Source organism: Labrus mixtus, chromosome 16 (genome assembly GCF_963584025.1).
Source record: "Labrus mixtus chromosome 16, fLabMix1.1, whole genome shotgun sequence".
Taxonomy (NCBI): domain Eukaryota; kingdom Metazoa; phylum Chordata; class Actinopteri; order Labriformes; family Labridae; genus Labrus; species Labrus mixtus.
In genome coordinates, this window is record NC_083627.1 from 17256611 (window position 1) to 17278768 (window position 22158).

The window sequence follows — 22158 nt, forward strand, 5'->3', positions numbered from 1 at the left end:
TCAATTTACACATTGTTGTTTGGAAACACCAGAGGGCACAATTAAAAGACAAGCATTAACACTAAAACTGTCTGAGGTCTCAGCTGCTGCGTGAACATGTTGACAAGGCAGCAAAGTTGTCGGTGGTGTAGTTTTATTTTTGTTCATTCTTGTGTTGTGACCTTCTTGTGGCGGAGTTGGTTTGGGGGTTTGTCAAAATAAATTATTCTTTGATATTTTTCATAAAAAGCATCATTTTAAATGTTTCCCAGCTCATTGTGCCTTTTTTGATTATGGGCGATTTTAGAAAAGACTAAAACATGGTTGTGGTCTCAAAGACATCACCCATTGGTTTCTGAAGAGGCGTTATGAAAACCATAATGGCGGTGGCCATATTAGAAATGCCGACTCTGACTGATTGTCAATCAATCTAGAAACAGGCAAAGAGGTGGTGCTAAAGCGTACCTTAGGACTCCTGCAACCATCTGTCAGTCAACTCATCTGCACCCCTAATTATGTTAATTTATGCTCAACTTTTGGACTTAATGTAATCAGAACGGACAAGTTATATAAAAGCATATACTGTTTCAGCTTGTATTGTTTTTGGGGAATAAAAAAATGAGCTAAAGAGATTAATACGGTTTTCTTGTACCAGACTGTAAACATGTTTATTTCTGCTGTAACAATGGGCATTTTAACATGCTAACAAGCTAAAGGTGATTCCATGTTTTCTGGAGCCAGCCTCAAGTGGACAGTCAAGGAACTGCATTTTTTTACACTTCAGCACTGGCTTTCTTTTTCAACATCAGAGGTTGCCACTTGGATATTACAAAAAGGAAATTCTCCTATTAAGAGGAATATTTTACTTTTCACAACTGTGCAAAAAGAGGGGTTTTCTGTACTAGCTTTGTGTGTCAGCGTTTAATTCTGGTATTGCATAAACCCATGCAAGTCATTTGAATTCACTGCAGACTTTCACAAACACAGGGGGAAGGTCCGAATGCGGTGCTACAAAAAAATATTTAACGTAACAAAATAGCAAAACGGAAAAACAAACGCTTACTCGTGAAGAGTCCGACAAATAGTCCATGAATCCACAAAATGGAAAAACAAAAAAAAAAAGGAAGTAAGACAAGAAACACTATGGACAAGAACTACAAAATAAAACAGGAAACACTGAAGACACACAGAGAACTCAGTTATAATACACAGAAGAGTGAGAAACACAAGGAAAAGAAAAGACTAAATTAAACAGAACACACAAACAAGCAGCAGGAAAAACAAACTAAAGAGGAGTATATCATGACAGGTTTGGCCAAGGCAGATGTTTCTCTGACCTGTCTCAGAGCTGTGACGGATAAAAGAGCCAATAAGTGCTTCATATGGGGGAGTGCTAACTATACTAAAAGGATAAAGGATGATAAAGGGGACTGTTGTTGCCACCTGAAGAGGTGAAGTATTGACTGCTGCATCACTGGACGATAATCAAGCCAAAGCTGCATTAAGAACCCCTACATACATTTATATCAACACATCTGTTTTTCACAACATGCAACCATTAATTGTATTCGTTTGAGATTTATTTTGGGGAGATACTTTTTTTAGAAACACTTCAGATTGCTCCACAACAACACCGCTTGCTTAAGAGCTCACCAGGACAGATTCTGCTAAATTTGTCCCGATCCAATTCACAAATGGAGGCACGACGAGAACATGCCCTGAAGAAACTGTGACACAATAAACAACATAATAACCACATTAGCTCTTAATAGCACTTTAATGGTGAGACACTGACTTATCTCCCCGTCGACTCCATTCACTCTGTCTTTTCTATATCTCTGTGTCATCAGCAGCATGCCTTGTGTTTAAACACATTAGACATTCAACATAAATCTGATTAATAGATATGAAAATAAATCAAATGAACCGCTATCATTATCCAATTTCTGCAACCAAAGTCTCAAATATGACTCTCACACATCATTCCTTCCTGGGGACCAGTTCAACTTGTGTTTTTTTTCTTCAGCTGTTAGATGAGCAACCAAGCAAGGCAGGGGGCCGACCCGCTCCTGTGGCCTATCGATGAATGTGTCTGGGAGCATGGAGCAGTGACAGCTGACCAGATTAAGCCGTTAATGATCATCAGAAGGGAGAAGATAGGACCCTAATCGAACTTGACCGACGAAGCCGGAATGTTTGCCTGGCGCTCTGTTCATCCTTCGCTCTGGGACCCGCCTGTCTCATCAGAACTAACTCTTAATAATGCGCAACAAATATTTGCCTCCGTAGCTGCAGTAATTTACAGAGGTGAAGAAGACAACATAGTCAATGGTTCTGTTGATTTCAAGGAGCAAGATGTTGTGTAGAAATTGCAAATTCCTGGTTGAACAGTCGGTATATTTACACACAGTCAGAAAAAAAGATTTATTGTGTTAGTCCGACAAAAACTGGACTTTTAAAATTCATGTGAACATGTCAGTCATGCTGAAATGTTACCAAATATTTCTCAAGTGGAACTAACACACCTAGATAATGAAGTAGGAGATTGATTAACTCTTGTGTATAACACATATGTATAAACTTCAATCGGGCCCAATCTGGACAAGGCTTTGTGGAGGTGCTCCACAGTCTCCATGCTGGGCTTTAAACCAGAAGTCGAACTGCTTCAGTGCGTAGAAGTCACATTTTTGTCTGCCTTATATCACAATAAGCTCAAGGGATAACGTGCATCGCAGTCATACTGTAAGTAATAAGTGAAGTTGTCCCTGTTTTTCTTTGTTCGACTTACAACCACCACTTTGCCTTTTGCTAACTTGCTAACTTGTTTGCAAGGTCAAATAGGAGCTGAAAGGAGGCATATCCCCACAGTATGGGCAGTAGGTATGGTATACGCTGTGCAAGGAAGAGGTGGAGGGAGTGGTTCATACGTTCTATGTTTCAGGCTTAATGTGCTCTTACGGCAGCTGAGAACATCTAAATTTAGACACACACCCCACTTCTCCCCTTCCTCTTCTCCTTATCTTCAGCCCCTCCTCGTCCACCCTTTCCCCTCCATAGTGCTCTCCTCATCAGCACCAACACAGAGACATGAAAGCCCCTGTGTTGAAAATATCGACAGCTCTCCCTGCGTCAGACAAGTGTCAGCTGTGCATGAATGCACCAAGCTTTGTTGTGTGTGTGTGTGTGTGTGTGTGTGTGTGTGTGTGTGTGTGTTGACTAGTGTATTAAAAGACTTCTCAAACTGATACATGCCAAAAACAGGTAACACCCTAATATGATACAGGGTTTAGATGAGAGTGTGTTTGTCAAATGTTGACCATGTCGCCATGCCATACAGCCTCTGTACATGGTGCCCGCCAACTAACCGCTAGGCCACTGGTGCCCCTGTATGTACATATTTTGATAGACCCATGACATAAAACAGCAGGCAGAGAGCGGTATAACTTCAAAAGGGAACAAGGGAGGGACCTTTCTTTGGATATTAATTGACGTCTACAGTAGAAGACAAAGGAGGACAAGCCTGCACTCTTACCCAATACCACATACATTTTAAATAATCATACATTTCTACCACACGTTCTTCGTCAGGTGACCACTTTCAGTAGCCAACAGCATAAAAAAAGAGCTAGCAATCTCCTTTGCACTTCGTGTCACAGGGGAAGGAAAAACAGAAATTCTGAGGCATTTCTTTCAAGGTTCATGTTTGTAACTTTGTGCAGAGGGGGTCATCAACGTTATTTCATGATTCTGAGAAAAAGTGTGTTTTTTTGTGTGTGGTTTGGTTCGTGTGAATGTGAATGTGAATGTGTGAATATTTTCTCTATAAATTATTGGAACGATCAAAGGAGCACTAAGCCCAATGCTAAGAATGACTGAAAATGTTCTCCGCCCAAAAGAAAATTCGAAAAGCTGGATCCTTCCATCATGTTTGTTTTAGATTGTATGGTGAATAGCTTGTTTGTTCCAACGAAAGCAAATCAAACTAACACATTAAAAAAAAAAAAAGTTTGTCATATCTGGATGGGTGCACTTATCCTTGGGGAGCCAGCCTGCTGTGACACAAACTGAAGAACCCACATACCTTGTAAGAAGACTGAATGTTCTCTCAGACAAAGACGCACAGACTGTACAAAAATAAAAGCGAGCATCCGAGCAGAAAGAAGCGTGCAGACGCTGCTCTGAAAAGGTTACAGTTCAATGTGCTGTAAGGAGAAACAGAGTGTGCTAAGACTAAGAGGATGTGGAAAAATGAACGATAACTGCATTGAAATAAGCTGCACCTCTGCCCCCCCCCCCGCCCCAGGAACTGACTTGGTGTGTGACATGTTTTCCCTTTCTCCCTCCAGGAGTGACTGTGTTTGTGTTCCACCCTGCATCACAAAACACTTTAGTTACCGTTGCACAGTTTCCCTAATTGTACCCCACAGGACAAACCTACAAACATAGCACTGTTATCATTGACGTACAGGCACCTTGTATACAAGCCGATCCTGCCGCACTTCCCACTTCAGAGTTTAACACACAATGATGCTCACAATGCTGATACAGGCTTTTTAAAAGAGCTCATTACAATGATAATAGGAAAAAAGGTAAAAGGCTTGTTGAGTAAGATATTACAGGTATTATGGCAATGGAAGTGCACTACAAAATCAGCTTTGAAGGGGTTTATGCTAATTTAATTGGTGGTGAAAACACTCAAAAATCACTGTCTGCTAACATCCGTTTAGCGATTTACAGCCGCAGAATATTTAGCTTGAAATAGTTCAAAAGCATGCATGACATCATAGTTGAGAGTCTCATTAAGCATCCTCGTAATCGGATGAGAATAAATGTTTAAAATATTACAAAACCAGCTAATTTAGCTGTTTTGTTTAATAAACACTAAGTGCATGCAATCAGTGAAGTCCTGTTTGTTTGGCTGCGGGATTCAGAATCAGACCAGGAATTTAAAATGATTCTTTGAAGGAGATCTATTATACTCACTTTCACTGTAATGTTTTAATTATCTATTGAGTAGCATTACGAGATGTGTAGCTCAAAAACCTCCTTATTTATCTTATACTGGTGTCAGTAAAAAACAAAACATTTTGGCCTCAGCCTGAAAGGGTTCATTTCAGCTGCTGTCTCTTTCAAGACCCCCCCCCCCATGTGCACACTATCCTCAGTGACCTTCCAGGTGGGCGAATCGGTCGGGGTCTACAGTAATTATTATTCTTATAAGACAATGAATTTAATTGTTAAAGGGTTAAAGTGGATTTGGAGTTTCCTGTTACTTAAACTAAAACAGCTCAGCTAAGTTAGGAAAGTTCAGATTAATTCATTGTAAAAAATCTTCCAAAAACAAAAAACACATTTCATTTGCATCATTCATGAACCTTTACTGAAAGAGGCAACATCCAAGAGAATCTTTTCAGACTGGGAACTGACCTTGCTGGTTGAGCTGCTGTGTGCTCTTGCTCCACTGCGACAACCCAACAATGGCCACCATCTTGGCACCAAGACTTGAGCGCCGCTTCTTGTTGCCGCTCAGTGACGAGGAGTCCGGGCCCCCGCTGCCGGGACTCTTCTCCAGGTTGTACATGGCTCCTGAGATGCTGGAGGAGCGCACCACATTCCGGGCCGCCGCACTCAGCCCGCTAAGGCCGCTTAACCCACCCGGGCTGGGCACCTCCACAGAGCTGCTGAGCATCATGGTCCTGCTGGACTGGAGGGGCCGATCGGCTGGGGAGTGGGAGTGGGGGGGGGGGAGGGGGAGGGCAAGAGAGTTGGAGCAGGGCTGAGGGAAGAAGATGAGAGAGGACATAAAGTAAGGATGGGAGGTAGAGAAGAGAGACGGGGGGAGCTCAAATAAAAAGGACAGCGTGTCTCGTGAAATACAGAATTAAAAACTCATCTTACAGCCGACGTAGCTCCCCGAGGCTGAAGGAGGCCGAGTTTAACTTTCAACCACAGTTTGGTTTTCAATTAAATCCTCAAAGTTATTGCAGAGGCAGCAGAACTGACTCTCACACATGAAAAGATGGATGGGAAATGAAACACTCTGAAAAAGTACTTTTATTTGAAAATCTCAAATAGCTGTGCAACAGAGAAACAAAGAAGAGAAAGGTCAGCAGATGAGGACAGTGCAGATGGCAGCAGACTGTTCAAGTGAGTTAAGAAATATCTCCAGTCACACACACAAACACACACAAACACACACACAAATGTCAGGGCTGGCCTGCTGTTGAGGGGTGACCCTGTCAGCTGGTATTTGTCTTGTGTGTTCTTTTATGGAATCTTAGTCCGTGTTTGACCTTAAACAGTGACAGATAATCAACTCACACAGCTCCAAGTTATGACAGGTTGGCTGAATCCTGCGAGGGTACAAGTGTGTGTTTGTGCACACATTCGCTCAAAAGTTTGAAAAGTTTGTAATATTCAAGTGACGCTAACCACAGACATTTTTTTAAGGCTGGAAAAGATGATGAAATAACCTAAATGGGCCGCACGGTCACCTCACAGCAAGAAGGTGCCTGGTTCAAACCCCCGTCTGACAGGGCCTTTCTGTGTGGAGTTAGTATATGTCATATGTGATTGTCCGGTGAACAGTCCAGGGTGTACCCCGCCTCTCACCCAATCACAGCTGGGATCTGCTCCTGACCCCCCCCCCCCCCCCCCCCCCCCCGGCGGCCCTGCGTCCCGGTAATCCACCACAGTGAACTAGCATGCAAACTGCATGGAAATTGAGCCATCTTTGATTTGATCATTTACTCCTGAGCTTTGCCCAATGCGACATGTCAAAACATACTCAGTAAAATGAACTTGTGTCACTCTTCATTTCTGCACTCTTCCTACTCTCCTTCCCTCTCTCTCGCCCCGCTTCATTATACTGAAGCTAAACCAACGGCCCAAGGGTGCATAAAATATATATCTGCGCTGTGGCCAACATCCTGCTTTCACGCGCCCTCTTTAATATTTCTCTTTCTTCTTTTTAACACTTCCATAAAACTTTTCCTGCCACCTGCTTTCTCACTGTGTTAATTATTACAGTCCCCGCTGTATGCTCTTTTTTTTTTCTTCTGTCTTCTCACCTTTTTTGTTATGAAGAAAGTACAGCAATGCAGTATTTCTCTGTCTTTGAACCCGCTTTAAAAAGAACCGTGCTAAATGAAGTCGATGCCACGAGGCAACCTCACATGCTTAGAGAACACAACAGACGATGTTATGATTGTAAACCAAACTAAAGCTGCACAAATAATCAGGGGAATCTGACCAAATTATTTTTATAATTCATCCCATCAAAATGATTTGTAGTTTTACTCTTTAAAGATGATCATGATCTACAACCCTTATTCCTAATTATTAATTAATTAATTTGAGTATTTTGTAAAATGTAAATAAAACCATATGCAATGATTTGCAAAACATTCATACCCTACATTTTATAAAAAGAGAACATGCCAAAGAGAACATGCCAAATCTTGAAATTAGGAAATGTTGTTGTTTTTTAAAAATGTTATGCCCAATTTGAATTTGATGCATACAACACATTTTGGGTCATGTCTGCTACTCTGTTGTATACACTTTTCCTTTAACAACACTTTGTTCAGGTTTTTGGAACTGAGGAGACCAGATTGTACCATTTTTTAAAAGTGGACTGTCCCTCTCAATTTGCATATTTCTATCTCTATCCTCTGTTCTATCAAAAAGAAGAGAAAGGCCAAAAACATAATCCAAACATAAAAAAAAAAGTAAAGGGATCAACAAAGTGTTTACAATTCATCGTGTTGAGATGAAATGATGTGGGCCGTGATTGCACTAGAAAAAGAAAGAGGAAGGGGATTCAAACGCACTCAACAACTGAGGACTATGAACTCCTGTCAAGTTGCTGAGATATTTCACTCTGAACAAAACTGGAATGGCAACCGTGCAGTAGAATCTCGAGCGCCATGCTTCTTGTGTGACTTAAAGGTAACGACGACATACCACCAACACAAGGGAATGCTGCACATGTTCTCCATGCAACTGAAACACTCAGTCCCATTGGCTGTTATCGTAAATTATACATGCAGAGTACAGTGAACACTTTCCAGTGGCCTCAATATGTCTTTGGATATCAAATGTAAAGGCTCTCTGTGCTCATCATGGTTGCCCTGCTTTGTCACACCAGCACGTTTATGATCCTTCTAAACCAAAAGAACGGCTGAACGGCATTTTTTTAGAGGGATGCATTCAGTAATACCAAAACAACTGAAGAGGGTGCTATTCATGTACAATCAATGGATGTTAGAAAAGGGCAGATTTCCGCATTATGGGTTAAAACTCATTATAATAGCCAAGTAGGGAGGAGGAAGAAGACTGACTGCTTTATACAGAGCTACCGTGACATTTGTTATTATGGCAAAGTGGTAAAAAAAAGGGAGCGAGAGGGGTATAAAAATCTGAAATTCAGGTGACTCCACATGACCTTAATTTCGTCCCATTTTCCTTTTCCCTCCTTTAACACTCTTATTTCATTCCGGCCCATACGCACTCCTCTCTGCAGCTCTCCGGGGGGTCCTCTGTACTTTGAACGCACAGCGAGCAGAGCAGCAGGAAAATGAGGATAAGGGAGGGATGAGGAAGTTCCGTTGAGACAAGGGAGATAAACAGAATAATTCTGCTTCCAGAGAGCCACAAGGACTGACAAGAACAAGTGAGGGAAGACGGAGGACAGGGAGAGAGAACCGTAGGAGGAGGGGACGCTTCATAATGAATGGACACAGAGAAGAACACCGAAGGAAGCATGGGGTCTGGTTCTGTGTGGACTAATGGAGTGAAGGGCAGACAAGGAGAGGGAAGATATGACACTGATGGGGACAAGCATGAGACATGCATCCATGCCTCTTAATGATGAGATCTTCAGGTCATGTGCGTGTGTGTGTGTGTGTGTGTGTGTGTGTGTGTGTGTGTGTGTGTGTGTGTGTGTGTGTGTGTGTGTGTACCTGTCTGTCTTTGGCTGAAGAAATGCTCCAGAGTGAAACCCTGTACATAGTATAATGTATATATGTTTGCCCCGGTATTGGTAATGTTGCAGCTTAATTTTAGAGAAATACAAAAAAAATGACCCTGACCTCTAAAAAGCATCACATAGTGCTCGCACAAAAATGGCCAACGCAAAGTGTGCAAGAGAAATATAAAAGTCTTAGGGAAAGAATGACCTACCCCTTGACATCAATTCACAACACTGATACAACATGACAGAGGGTCAATACTTGATTTAACATCACATGCACGTCACATCACATCATGTTTATTCTCGTACGGTCGACAATTCGTAACATCAAGTCACATTACTATTTGTCTAGACGTTACTTTGTCATGTAATGTGAGGCTTTGTTACCTTGTTGATTCTAGAACATAAAACTACTTCAGGTTATGTTAATGAATGTATTGATGTGTTATGTAAAGGGCTGAAGTTACTTCTAGTTAAATGACATAACAAGTCAACCTTGACCCACCCCCCTCTGAGACTCCAAGCACACTATTTGTCTCTTCATACATCGTGATCAGACTTTTTTGAAGGATTTATCTCCACCATGAAAAAAAAGATCATTGATTTCAGATTGGCATTTACTTCATGTTTCCAGCAAAAAAAAAATTCAATGACTTCTAAAATTGTTTTAAAAAAGAGCTTTGGGCCTTTTAGGTACTGTATTTTTTTGACACCTCACTGGTTTCCTTGCTGCTAATTTAATCCTATCTTGAATTTATTCTTGAGTTTGGAGAAAACTATACGAAAAGCAGTGCTGTTACAATCTGTTTCGTCCTTTAGGTGTGCTCTTATAAGATCATTTCTAAATACTGAGTGACTTACTTGTTCGCTTATTTACTTATCTGCTGTTTGAACATCACGTCTAACAAATCAAACCACAAAAAGAACAAATCAAAACCTGTGTATTTAAAGTAGCCCTTCTTTTTCAGTATAAAGAACATGAGCCGAAAAAATCCACCCTGTGTTTAAACCCTTGAATAAATCTGGAGATACATTATAGTTTAATTACAGTTACACTAAAAGTCATCCCTGCAGGTCCTTTACTCACTAATGTCCACAGATGAAGATGTCACCATGTACCTCGTCCCCACACTGTGTACCTGGAGGTTCACCCGGAGCCAATCTATCTTCATCTCAGTGCCAGACAGCTCCTCTGCCATATGTCACTGTGCACTCTAACTTCTCATCTCAGAGCTCATTTATTTCTCCTCCTGTCAGCAAATTGTCCCACTCCACCCAGCCTGGTGGTTGCCATCAGCTCCTCCTCTGCACCTTGATGCCACCTGTCTCCCTCCCACACAGACCACTGCCATGTATGACCTGGATCGTCTTTATTTGTAAAGGTATAACACCTTGTCCACACGTAAGGGAGGCAGAGGGTTAGCAGCCTAATTCATTTATTCATACACATTCAATGAAACAATAGTCCTTTTTTTGAACATACAAACAGTATACAAAAAGTTGTGAATTACTGAGTTCTAGATGTGCTGGTAGGCTTTTCTCATCTTTGAAAAGGCCATGCTAGCTGTTTTTCTGTGTTAAGAGTAAAGCCTGACCGATTAATCGTCCAGCCGATAATATCGGCCGATATAAGCTTATCCAGTGATGATCGGTATCGGCTAATTTTATCGCAGACATGTGCCGTTAATATTACTCCATTTATTCAACAGTCAAATATCATTTCATTTGAGGTTCATTGTATTACACTAGCCTTTCTTTTTCACCAGCAGAGTGTGCTGACAAGTTTTTGATAACTGAGGGATTTGAGGGATCACTTTCAATAAATGTGTATATCTATATCTATCTATCTCTATAGATTGAACATAGATATATGAAAGATATCGGTGTCAGATTTTCTTCTCTTCCCAATATCAATATCAGCATCAGCCCCCAAAAAAACCTATATTGGTCGGGCCCTAGTTAAGAGTTTGTGATAATTAGCTTAATAATAATATTTCCTATTTATGGCTATTTCTCCAAACATTTTACAGTGACTCACTAATGGGTAAAGCTGTCACAGATTTAACTGAAAAACAACAAACTGGTTTAAAAAAGTTGCCATGCTTTAGCATAAGACCATAAAACTACAACTTCAGCTGTGAGTCAACCAAGCATAGCTGCAGTCAGTGTGAGCTGGTGTAGCGAAGCAAGAAGTTCAAATGTGATCTCTCCCTTCAGTTTCTCCCACAAACACAAGTGCCACAACCTTGTAATTAGACATGGATGAGCGATCCATTAATGGTCTGTTTAAAGTCGCTCTATAACGTTGAAGCCACTCTCACACTGCTGGTCAGTTAATTAAGAGTTAGCTGCAAAGTAGATGGTGGAGATAGACTGCAGGCCTGACAGTCTGACAGGACACAAACAATGAATAGGCAGGGTGGTTAATGTTAATAAACACAGAGCTGAAACATACATTTATGTTCTTAACAATAGATTTGACCAATTGTCAATATGTCTTCATTATTTACTACGACATGTAACCATTTCTAAATGATGCTTTTGTGTGCTTCCTGTTGAATAAGTACGTTTTGAATTTTTTTTGCAAAGTTTTATTGAGACTTCTGGAAGCCAAGTTTTCCACGTGGGAGTTTTAAAAAGTGAAGTGACCTGGCTAATGTTCCGAAAACAGAACGCCAAGACTTATCAGCCAATTGTCATCTCTCGGATGTCATGATCAATGTCAATTATCTGTCCTGACTGTTCAATTGTTGTGTGGGGTAACCTGCCAACTACCGGTGTTTCCCTTAATGAAGCTGTGCGTCAGCCTTAATTTAATTAAGGCCATGACTGAAATAAAACAAAGCATTTCTATTTCAACTAAGGAGCTGATCTTTTCCTTACATGGCCAGGGGTGCATCCTGCATCTGCTCATTTGAACGATAGGAGAAAATATATAAATTAAAATGGGAAGAAAAAAGCTGGAGTGGAAAAGCTGTGATGAAATAGACAAGGAACTGGTTTTAAAAAGTGAATTCATGAAAATGTCTTGAGTAAATCCTGAACATGTTCATAGCACATGTTGTATGGTGTGTACATGCACTTTGTAATGAGTGTAAGAGAGAAAATAGCTGGAATAAAAAAAACATTTTCATGATAATGGATAATCACCCCGGCAGTGCACAAGGACAGACAGGAGCTGTAATGTACTTCCTGCTGAGGCTACCATGGATACTTCCCAGGTCATGATAGCGCATGGGTCACTGTGATTGGCCTGGTGTCGTGTTTGTGTGTGTGTGTGTGTGTGTGTGTGTGTGTGTGTGGGTGTGTGTGTGTGTGTGCGTGTGTGTGCGTGTGTGTGTGTGCATGTGTGTGTGTTGCTTTGTAGTTTAACCTATAAGCTGTAGACACTAACATAACAATAGACCTCGTAGACTTCCAGCACTATATCATAAGATTGAATTCATTGCAATTCAGCTAACAATAAAACTGCATGAGAGATGTTTTCAATATCTCTCTATCGTTCCTACTAAAGCTTCAAACATACAAAAAGCCATAACAGATATGATTTTCTCTGGTCTCATCTAAAATTAAAAAAAAAAAATCAGTCATGTATTAATAAGAATCATGTTTTAGTTTATTACAATAGGAATACTTTCCATCTGCACTGACAGATCAATACAGTCAATCCGAGTGCTTGCTTATTTCATTAATGTATCATTCATTACTTTTTGTTCATCTTTGTTTATTGTTTAGACTTTGTTTATTATTTGATGGCTGTATAATTTCAGTTTCGAATGGCAGCAATTAATAACCTATTCAAGTCTCGAAATTCTGTCCATGTGATTTTATACATTAGCAATGTTATGAAATTCAACTACGCATAATAATAGTGATAATAATGAAACAGTGGTTATTTCTAAGACTACAAAGGTTCCACCAGATTCTCCTATCTTGGCATCCCTAGAAAAAAAAAGCAGAAGGCTGGTTTTGCAGCTCCGCACAGAGACGGAGTGAGAGTGCCAGGTTGTTGGACGACTCGGAGCCAAATGGATCACACACAAAATCACGCACAGTGAAACCCAGTGTAGCGCAAACAAACATATGCTGTACTGAACGGACTTGCCAGAAGGGTGGCCGAAGAAAGACACAAAATATGAAATGATGGGGGCAGTGACACTGGTGTCTTCGCTAAATGACTTGAAATGACTTCCAAATGAAACACAAAATTAGATTTGACAGTATCACTTTGACCGAGAGTGCTCTGTGTACCCAATAAAAAGAAGAACATCAGATACAGTCACAGGACCATTAGATATTAACAAATTACCCATTTCACACTTTGCAGAGGGATATTATGTCGGGTACGCACACACACACAAATCTGAATCAAATCCTAACATCCATGAAATGAACAGAAAAAGGAGTACATGAGAAGCTTTCGCTTTGCCTCCCCCAGTGGACCAATCAACACCTTTTTTTTCAGTCTTTAATGAGGTGAGTCATTGAGTCAGACCCTCTACATCACCTTGTGACAGCAGACATAAATTCGATCCGTCACACCATGTTTTCAAACAAATTGCCTGGATCATGTTGAATCAGCAATGGCATTGAAGCCACAGTTCACATTTTCTCCCTCAGCGCTACAATTAAAGGGTCAAATGAGCTTGACTGAGAAGGTTTAAAATGCAATAAGGCATCGCAAAGGTTCATTTAAAATATTAGCCACACACATGTTAGCAGTGCTAGCAGTAGACAAGGACATCGATATGCCTCTTGTTACTATAAGGCAAATACCAGTATGTGACAAACATCAACTCAATCTGTGTTATAAATGTTATAAAATCAATCTGTGCATGCAAATGCATTTTTTCACGAAAGCAGCTTACATTAAAGTGCTTTTTAAACGCCTTCATACACATGGCAGTATAAAACTATAGCCCATGCCTGATTAGTTTGCCTCGATTCAGCGAAGATGGGAGCACCAAAAACACAGCAAATACATTATCAGGTAACAAATATAGGATCTATATCTAAGAAATCTACTGGATTCAATCATAACATGACCTTATTATATCATCAGACATTAAGGAAACACGCTATGTTGAAGTGTTGTCTTCTCTGTCAACAATGCAGCAGCCAGTATTTTCTCCTTCCAAGTTTTGATTCCGGTCTTGAATGGTTTGTTTTTGTTTTGACCAGAGAAGTAGGCAAACAGTAGTAGTAGTAGAGAAGGCAAACCCATAAGGCTGTTTTGGACGCCCCTTGGTTTGCCAGACAAACGTCAAACCAACAGGTGTTTCAGCGATGAAAGCAGGCAAGCAAACTGGTTCAGCTATAACTGATTCACGACCATAAACATGGCAACACTTGGATAAATATTGGAGATGCTTTTGAAAAATGAAGCGAGCGAAGACAGGTTCCACAAAGTGTCCACAACATGGAAACATCGATTCTAGGGAGGAGTGGGGTAGAAAGCACTCTTTAATGTTTTGAATTTGGACTGCAGTAACCAGTTTAAACGCTAGGTGTCAGAGTAACACATTGCTCCTTTAAAAGACTAGTTTGAGTTGGAGGGCTACTTTTAAAAGTAAAAAAAAAAAATCATTGTTTAGCAAGATTTCAAAACACTTATGTCAACTCTAGTTTATGTGCTAAACAACATGCTCATATTTCACTAATTTTGTTTTGAAGGTGCTGAAAAAGTTATCAGGTTAAAAAGTGATCAAATGACAGGACAAACATGGTTTTTCAAAAGCGTCATTTGTCCGTCATTTTTAGCAATTTTTACAACATAGACCGGCAGAAAATGACATGTGGGCCAACAGCAACATGAGAACTACAAAGGAAAATCTGAATGTGGAACATGCAGCAGTCCGAGAACAAGCTTACACTTCAGCAGGATTCATTTAAACACGTTATTAAGAGGAAAAGCCAGTCACTACAACTAAGAGGTTGAGATTAAATTGTACACACTTTAAGGTATGGTAGCTGGCCGTTCATAGTTTCAACAGTAACATCAATTTAAAAAATGCTGGCACTAAACCACATTGATAGCCATTAAATCACTGCCGTGCTGAGTATCATTTCAAATGTTCATTCACTCATCCCCTGCTCCCACCATATTCCAGGATAATCCCTCCACTGCTGAGCTAGCAATACAATGTTTTGTCTCTGCAGTGAATCAAATACCTCATCCAGGATTTGAGCCAGGAGTCTTTTCGAGAAGTGAGACCGCTCTAATATCCACACTTATCACTCTTCAGTAGTCTCACCAGCTTACAGGGTTTCTCTCCACACACCACCACAGGGAATCTGGTGTGAGGATGAGACACACTATGTCACTGTGTTATCCTCTTTCTTTCCACAATCACACAGATTCAACAAACCGGCTCTAACCGCTGTATTCGTTTTTCTTCAAATTTAGGAAAACAACGCACGGTTTTTTAAACTGTGTGCCTAAAAGGTCGACCCTAAATCTCCTCTCAATCTGCAATCTGTCCAGCACCGAACCTCTCTCGTCGCTCCCGCTTCTCCTTTTCATCACAATAAAAAGAGGGATGGCAAAGTGACTCTGTCAGCAGCTGGGGGATGGAGCGCTAGCAGAAAATAGAAAAATAAAAAAGTCGGAGTGGCTGGACTGGAAGGAAAGTGGGTTAAGAGGGGCGTGATGGATGAGACTTGGAGCTTTCCTGACTCATGGCCTGCTTTCTCTGATGACTAATGTGGTCAGTGACATCTCTCTCACTACCCCTTAAGCCACGCCTCCTCCCCGCCTTCACTCGTCTCTCAATCCCACCTGGGATGTGGTAACCAGCCTGGGCTGAAGAAGTGCGTGCAATGCCTGGATCACTAGTTCCAGTTAAAAAAAGCACAAGTTGTGTGGTCCTGAGGTGGGGGGCTACAACAGTCCTGTGGGGATGAGGCCGGGGTCAAAGAAGCTCGCCTCCCTTTCTTATTTACAGCTAGACTCTGGACTTTGGAATGTAGTCTGATCCTGCAGGAGGACAAGATACAAGCTGTATATCTGTCTCTCTGCACTAAAAGACTTCTTTCTAAAGCTTTATTTCATTAATTATGAATTTAAATATGTACCGTCTTGCTTTTATATGTATCTCCATCAATGGTTGCTTGTGTGTTTATGGCTGACCAGTCAAGCTGGTAGTGGGCTTTAATAGTAGAGTCTAGCCCCTCTCTATGTGAGAACTTTTGTTGTGATTTGGCACCATGAAAAAAAAACACTTTTCTGGTTTACGATTATGACCTACATAATAATTCATTCTAAGAAAAAGAAATAAGTCAGCTTGCATGTTACGCAATCTGCAGTTAAATTGTTCAATATTGCGTAAACGGTATGCAGTGCAGTAATTCAACAAATACATCAGTATTTGGATAAATCAAGCTCACACTTTCTGTCTTTCTGCTGTGTTCCATGTTTTACACGATCCCTGTGCTTGCTACATGAACCTCCTGAAGCCAAAATCAATCCAACACTATTTCTTTCTTTCCACTAAATTTCCACCTATTTGTCTGAGGGTTGCAGTTAGCTCGTTTTAGCTTCATCTGACTACATTAAGATAGTGTGGATCCAGGCAACCGACCAATGTGAACAACTTACACATGCTGAGTGAGAAAGTGAGAAAGCATTGCATGTTAACATGAAATATATTTTTTTAATTCATTGCAAAAAGAATCAGACTTTTGCTGTGGCCATTGCAAATGCATTAATCACTTATTATGAGTTACTATGAAGCCCTACTTTATTTCCTACTAAGCTGTTCGACCAGCAAGTGAGTGACTCACATGCATATCATGGAGGTCACCTTTGCTCCTGCAGCAGCCTCAAACACAGATCATGTGTTGAGTGGAATTGATTTTCTGAGGATTGCTGTATAGCTTGGAAAAATACAGCCGTGTTCAACTGTGTGATCACCTGACTCTGTGTAATGTATACTTCAAAAATATAGGTCAATACCAGCACCCACATCTATACGGGTTGAGCTCATCTGGATGCGAGTTCAATGTGTGCGTGTGTGTGTGTGTGTGTGTGTGTGCGTGTGTGTGTGTGTGTGTGTGTGTGTGTGTGTGCGCGAGTGTGTAACATAATCTCTTTTACACTATCTAGTCTCATTAGCAAGCCCAGTATGAAGAGGGAAGTGAGAGGAGATACGGGGCAACCAATCATTGTCAGCCAGTCACAGCACTTCTCTTTGACGATGCGTATACCACTTGGCCAGAAAATTGTGCAGAGGGTTGTCTTCAAGTGTACACTGCTGCAACAACACACACACACACACACACACACACACACACAAAGGCTGCTCATTACTATGATAAGTGTCTGCTCTGCCCCTTGGTTGTTTTCATTTTATTTTCATTGAAACAACCAGCAGCTGCCAGCTACAGATCTGAAGTGTGGTCAGATGTGTCACTGCATATCTGAGCGTGTGTGTGTGTGTGTGTCTGTGTGCGTGTGTGTGGGAGCTGTACTGGACTTTGCCTTTGCCCTTTCCTGCTATAAATGTTGAGGAGTGCGTGCGGTCGCTGCATGTGAGCTTTGATGGAAGATGATACACTGAACAACCAGCAAGTCTGGCCTTTTGAGTTGCCGGTTTCTCTTTAACAATCTGACACATCTCTTTCTGTAAATAGACATATACAAAGAAAGGCATAGTTTTCTCTGCCCTTTGAAGCTGTTTCAAACACATTGCACATGTGATTGGCAGCCACACCTCTCCAAATATGAAACTATTGTGTCACAGCCATCCATTATCAATACCGCTTTTTCCATTTGCAGATGTGGGGGGGGGGGGGCTGGATCTGGACTGTTCGCCCGACAATCACAGGGCTAACATATAGAGACACACAACCAGCCACACATTCACACCTACGGGCAATTTTCCAGTCACCAATTAACCTTACGAGCATGTCTTTGGACTGTGTGAGGAAGCCGGAGTGCCCGGAGAGACAGGGAGAACATGCAACCTCCACAGAGACCCTGTCCGAAGGGGATTAGAACCAGGACCTTCCTCGCTGTGAGGCAACCACTCTAACCACTGCACCACCATACAGCCCCTACAGTGTTCCATGAATACATATATTCTTTATAAACATTCATTTCACTGCATTGTACCTCAGTAAAAACATTTTTTACACTGGTACAGAATGCAGAATTTATGGAAAAAAATTCAGATTTTATACGTTTTAGAAATATTTACATGTAGGTATAGAAACTTAAACTTTCCACATAGAGGGGTGAGTCTCTGCGCAGCTTTTACTGTCTCAATTCTGTCTCAATGGATTATTCAGCGGATCAAGTATGAGTCAGGAAAGGATTTTAGGAGTTAAGCGCAGGGATAATTATTCTCTTTCTCCTCAACGCGATCCAAGGAGAGCCCTCTCCTAAGAGCTGCTTAATGTACCCAATGTATGCGTCACACTCTATTCAACACTAGAGCCTGACCAGTATATCAGTCAGCCAATACAATTAAGGCCATTGGGTTTATATAACAGATGTGTTTTCTGACATATAATATATAATATAATACAGATAAATATTTGGCCATGATATTCGTTGGGGTTGTCTTGTTGTTTTTTCCAGCAGAGCTCAGTTCGACGCAATAATGTCAACACTGTGTGCTGCGCATGCGAGTTGAGACACACCAAAACTAATAACCAATGTACAATAATGTTAAGTATCCATTGTTGAAGTTATGAATAAAGAAAGCAGGCTTCCTCTCAAGGCTTTTTTTTTTTCCACCACAAAAAAATATTGGGTGCCATATCTCCAATCTGCACATTTTACATAATGTAAAATGAGTCTGACTCTATTTAACCCAAACAAAAATGTGAGCAACAGCTTCTGTCAGATTCTCTTCAACATTTAGAGACTGTGCAAGCCCCATCACGTGTTTCTACCCCCCCCCCCCCCCCCCCCCCATTCCCAGGTGGAGGCGCACAGTTTGAGTTGAGATCTGGACTTTGTTGTGTTTGTGTTTGCCGCTGCGTATGCATTCATGTGCATGCGTGCAGCCATCTGATATAATCTAACACCTCAGCATGCTCTTGGCCTACACCGAGTGCTGGCTCAGGCGTCTCCAAATGTGATTCTACTCTCTCCCACCCCCTCACGCTGACACCCTCACTTACATGCGCTCGCACATACAAACACAATCAAAACTGGAGTAGCAGTTTAAAATCTCACCTTTCCTAAACCCACCTCTGTGCCTTTGACCCCTTGCAGTGTTTCCATAGATGAACCTAACCCTAACCCTGAAAGGGCAGAGCTGAACTCTGGCATGGTCCCTACATTCCTAAATCAATACTGACAATTAGAGTCTTATTTCTCCAACACCAACGCAGGGACATGTAAATGCCAAAGCACAATATGCTATCAATTATAGTTATTGGCTAAATAGGGAAAGTGGTATTACATTCTCTTAACGGCCTTAATCTGCAATGTCTAGTCCACACAATCTCCCATTTAAACAGTTAATGAGATTGACTGAAGTAACAGAAGGCATGAAACTGAAGCCGTAAACTGCTTTGGCATTGCGAGGCTTAAAATGTTTCCAAGGTGAGAGAATAAAAGACGATGAAGTATATCCAGCTGATTACATCTAATCTGGTGCATATTGCTTACAATGGGCCTGTACATTGTAATAATTAAAGACATTTCTGTATGACTGCGCCCAGTTTAATAAGCCGACATGCTTCCCTTGTCATCGATCATCTGCTCTGCTATTAATGACATTATTCACATCATCAGTGCATTGGCGCTATCGATGCTCCGTGCGGGAAATTGAGCGTTGCGAGCTCTGCAACTAAAAATGTTTTTTTTTTTTTTTTTTTTTTAGAGCACTTACCGCTTACAGCAAGAAGCAGCGAAGGCAAGGTGCGGACTCGGAAGTTGTCAAATGATTGTTTGCTTCTGTCTTTTCTGTAAGAATGTCATCGTTTAGGTTGTATATATATATATTTTTTTTTTTTTGCGGTGCTGGTGTTCTTGACGGCGATGTGCTGGACGGCTTCTCCGCTCACTGCTGCTGGTCACACGGCATCCAAGGCGCGGTGAGAGACGCGCTGCTGTGGAGAGGAGGAGAGAGGAGAGAGGAGGTAGAGAGGAGGAGAGGAGGAGGAGGGAAGAGATTGTGGAGCTGTCAGCGACCACGTGTGGCCTAGTGAGGGAAAAGCATTTGTTAGCACTGTAGTTTTATAATTTAACTAAATTAGATGCACTACAGCAGGGATGGGGCAACTTTGGCCACAGCAAGGGCCACATTCATTTAATTCTCACTGCCAGAGGGCCAAATTGTAGGATACAAAAGGATTACAGTCATTTATATCTCAAACGTAACTCAACATATGCCAGTGATCAAATATTATTATTGACATATTTCTGGTTTTCATGATTTCATGGCAGATTTTGTCATGTTTTCTTCATGTTTCCAATTAATTGATATGTAAAAATTGACCTGAGGGCCACATTGATGGTTGATATGGGCCGCATGTGGCCCCCGGGCCGCCAGTTGCCCACCCCTGCACTACAGCACATTTTCAATAATTTGGCCCCAGAAGTGCATGGTCGTATTAAAAAGCATGAGGGCTATAATGGCAAAACTTAAATGGCCTCTTTCACCAACCCGGTTTTGGAATTTGGCTAAACGGAAACAAGCCTGATAGTGAAATATAGGCCTACTAGTGGAGAAATTGTTTGACATTTTGTGGAGCAAGTTTATCAACTTTTGTGCTGAGAGGTAGATTAGGTTCATGATCCAAATATGAAGCTACAGGCATTAGCATGTTAGCTTTGCATAACATTAAGACAGGAAGTAGCAAGAAATAGCAATGTAGAACCACTGTGTAAAAATCAGAGACTGTAACAGTTATTTACAGTCTATATGTAAAATACAGACCTGCATGAACTCCAAAGCGCATCTAGCCTATTTGATAAAAGAGAATACTAAACAGGGCCATATTTTACAATAACAACAACAAAAAACAAAACGATAAAACATTAAATAATATGAACTAGGAGGCACCTATGTGGCAATTTCTGATTGACAAGGCTCAAGAAAGAGAAACCTTTGGCCAATAACTAGCCTGGCACATGACACATTTTGTGTTATCAAATGAGCTGTAGATGTGCTGGGACACTTTACAAAATAAAATAACAAGTGCAACAACAACCTTAAAGTTAATGCTAACACCACATGTGATATGAAAGCACACTGGGACCATGGGAGCTGCCTATACAGCCTGTCGCCCCCCGGTGGTGGAATGAACTTCCAGACTCCATTCGATCTGCAGAGTCCCTCTGCTCCTTTAAGAAAAAGCTAAAGACCCAGCTCTTTCATGAATACCTACTAACTTAATGATGATGGTTTCGATATTATTGATGATGATGATGATGGTTGTGACGATTGTTTTTGTTTGATAACAATGACTTATAAGATGGTTTCTATACTGATTAGAGCTCTCTAGAACTGCCGTCAATGTTGTGCTTTGCCTCTGGTCGCTTCCTGTCAGCACCTGTGTGTCCAATCGGACTCAAAGCTGATCGTTTGCTCTGACATTGTTCCCTTTTTTCTAGATCCTTGCTTGTGTTGTACTTACTCTCTGACAATAATAATTTATACTTTATTGATCCCGCAAGGGGAAATTCATTTTTACACTCTGTCTAGTTAACATGCTACACAAACATAGGCCGAAATACACACACATGCACAAACAGGAGCCTATGGACATGCACTAATGGAGAGGTTTCAGAGGGAGGGGGCTGCCCACAGTGGGTGCTCCTGAGCTGGTGGGGGGGGGGGGGGGGGGTGCCTTGCTGAGGGGCACCTTGGCAGTGCTCAGGCACCTCTGCAGCTACCAGACAAATTTCTGGACTTGGTCCATGTCAGGACTTGAACCAGCAACCCTCCGATTCCAAACCCAAGTCCCTACAGACTGAGCTACTGCCGCCCACATGATGTATGTCGCTTTGGATAAAAGCGTCTGCTAAGTGAATTGTAGAATTGTAGAATTGTATACACAGCAAACAACCAACAATGTCTACAGGTTTATGTAACAATAATCGGAAATGTAACACACAGGACATTCTTACAGCAAAAGCAAAACTGTTTTTCTTTGACAACAGAAATACCGGTAGCTAACTCGAAACACAACTAGAGTAAGTGGAGATTGTGAAAGTGGTAAAGCCCATTGAAGGAGGGAAATAATGT

The 22158-nt window shown here is 41.3% G+C and overlaps 1 protein-coding gene across 1 annotated transcript in view; it reads right to left on the reverse strand.

Annotated features, from left to right (window-relative positions):
* Window positions 1-20027, reverse strand: part of rims3 (regulating synaptic membrane exocytosis 3) — a 37502-nt gene extending 17475 nt beyond the window's left edge. The window contains exons 1-2 of the mRNA XM_061059411.1: window positions 19798-20027; window positions 5407-5755 (exon numbers count right to left, since the gene is read on the reverse strand). Coding sequence (XP_060915394.1) covers window positions 5407-5671 — 265 coding nt within the window. The 5' untranslated portion in view covers window positions 5672-5755; window positions 19798-20027. The remainder of the gene's footprint in view (window positions 1-5406; window positions 5756-19797) is intronic.
* Between the last annotated feature and the right edge of the window lie 2131 nt (window positions 20028-22158).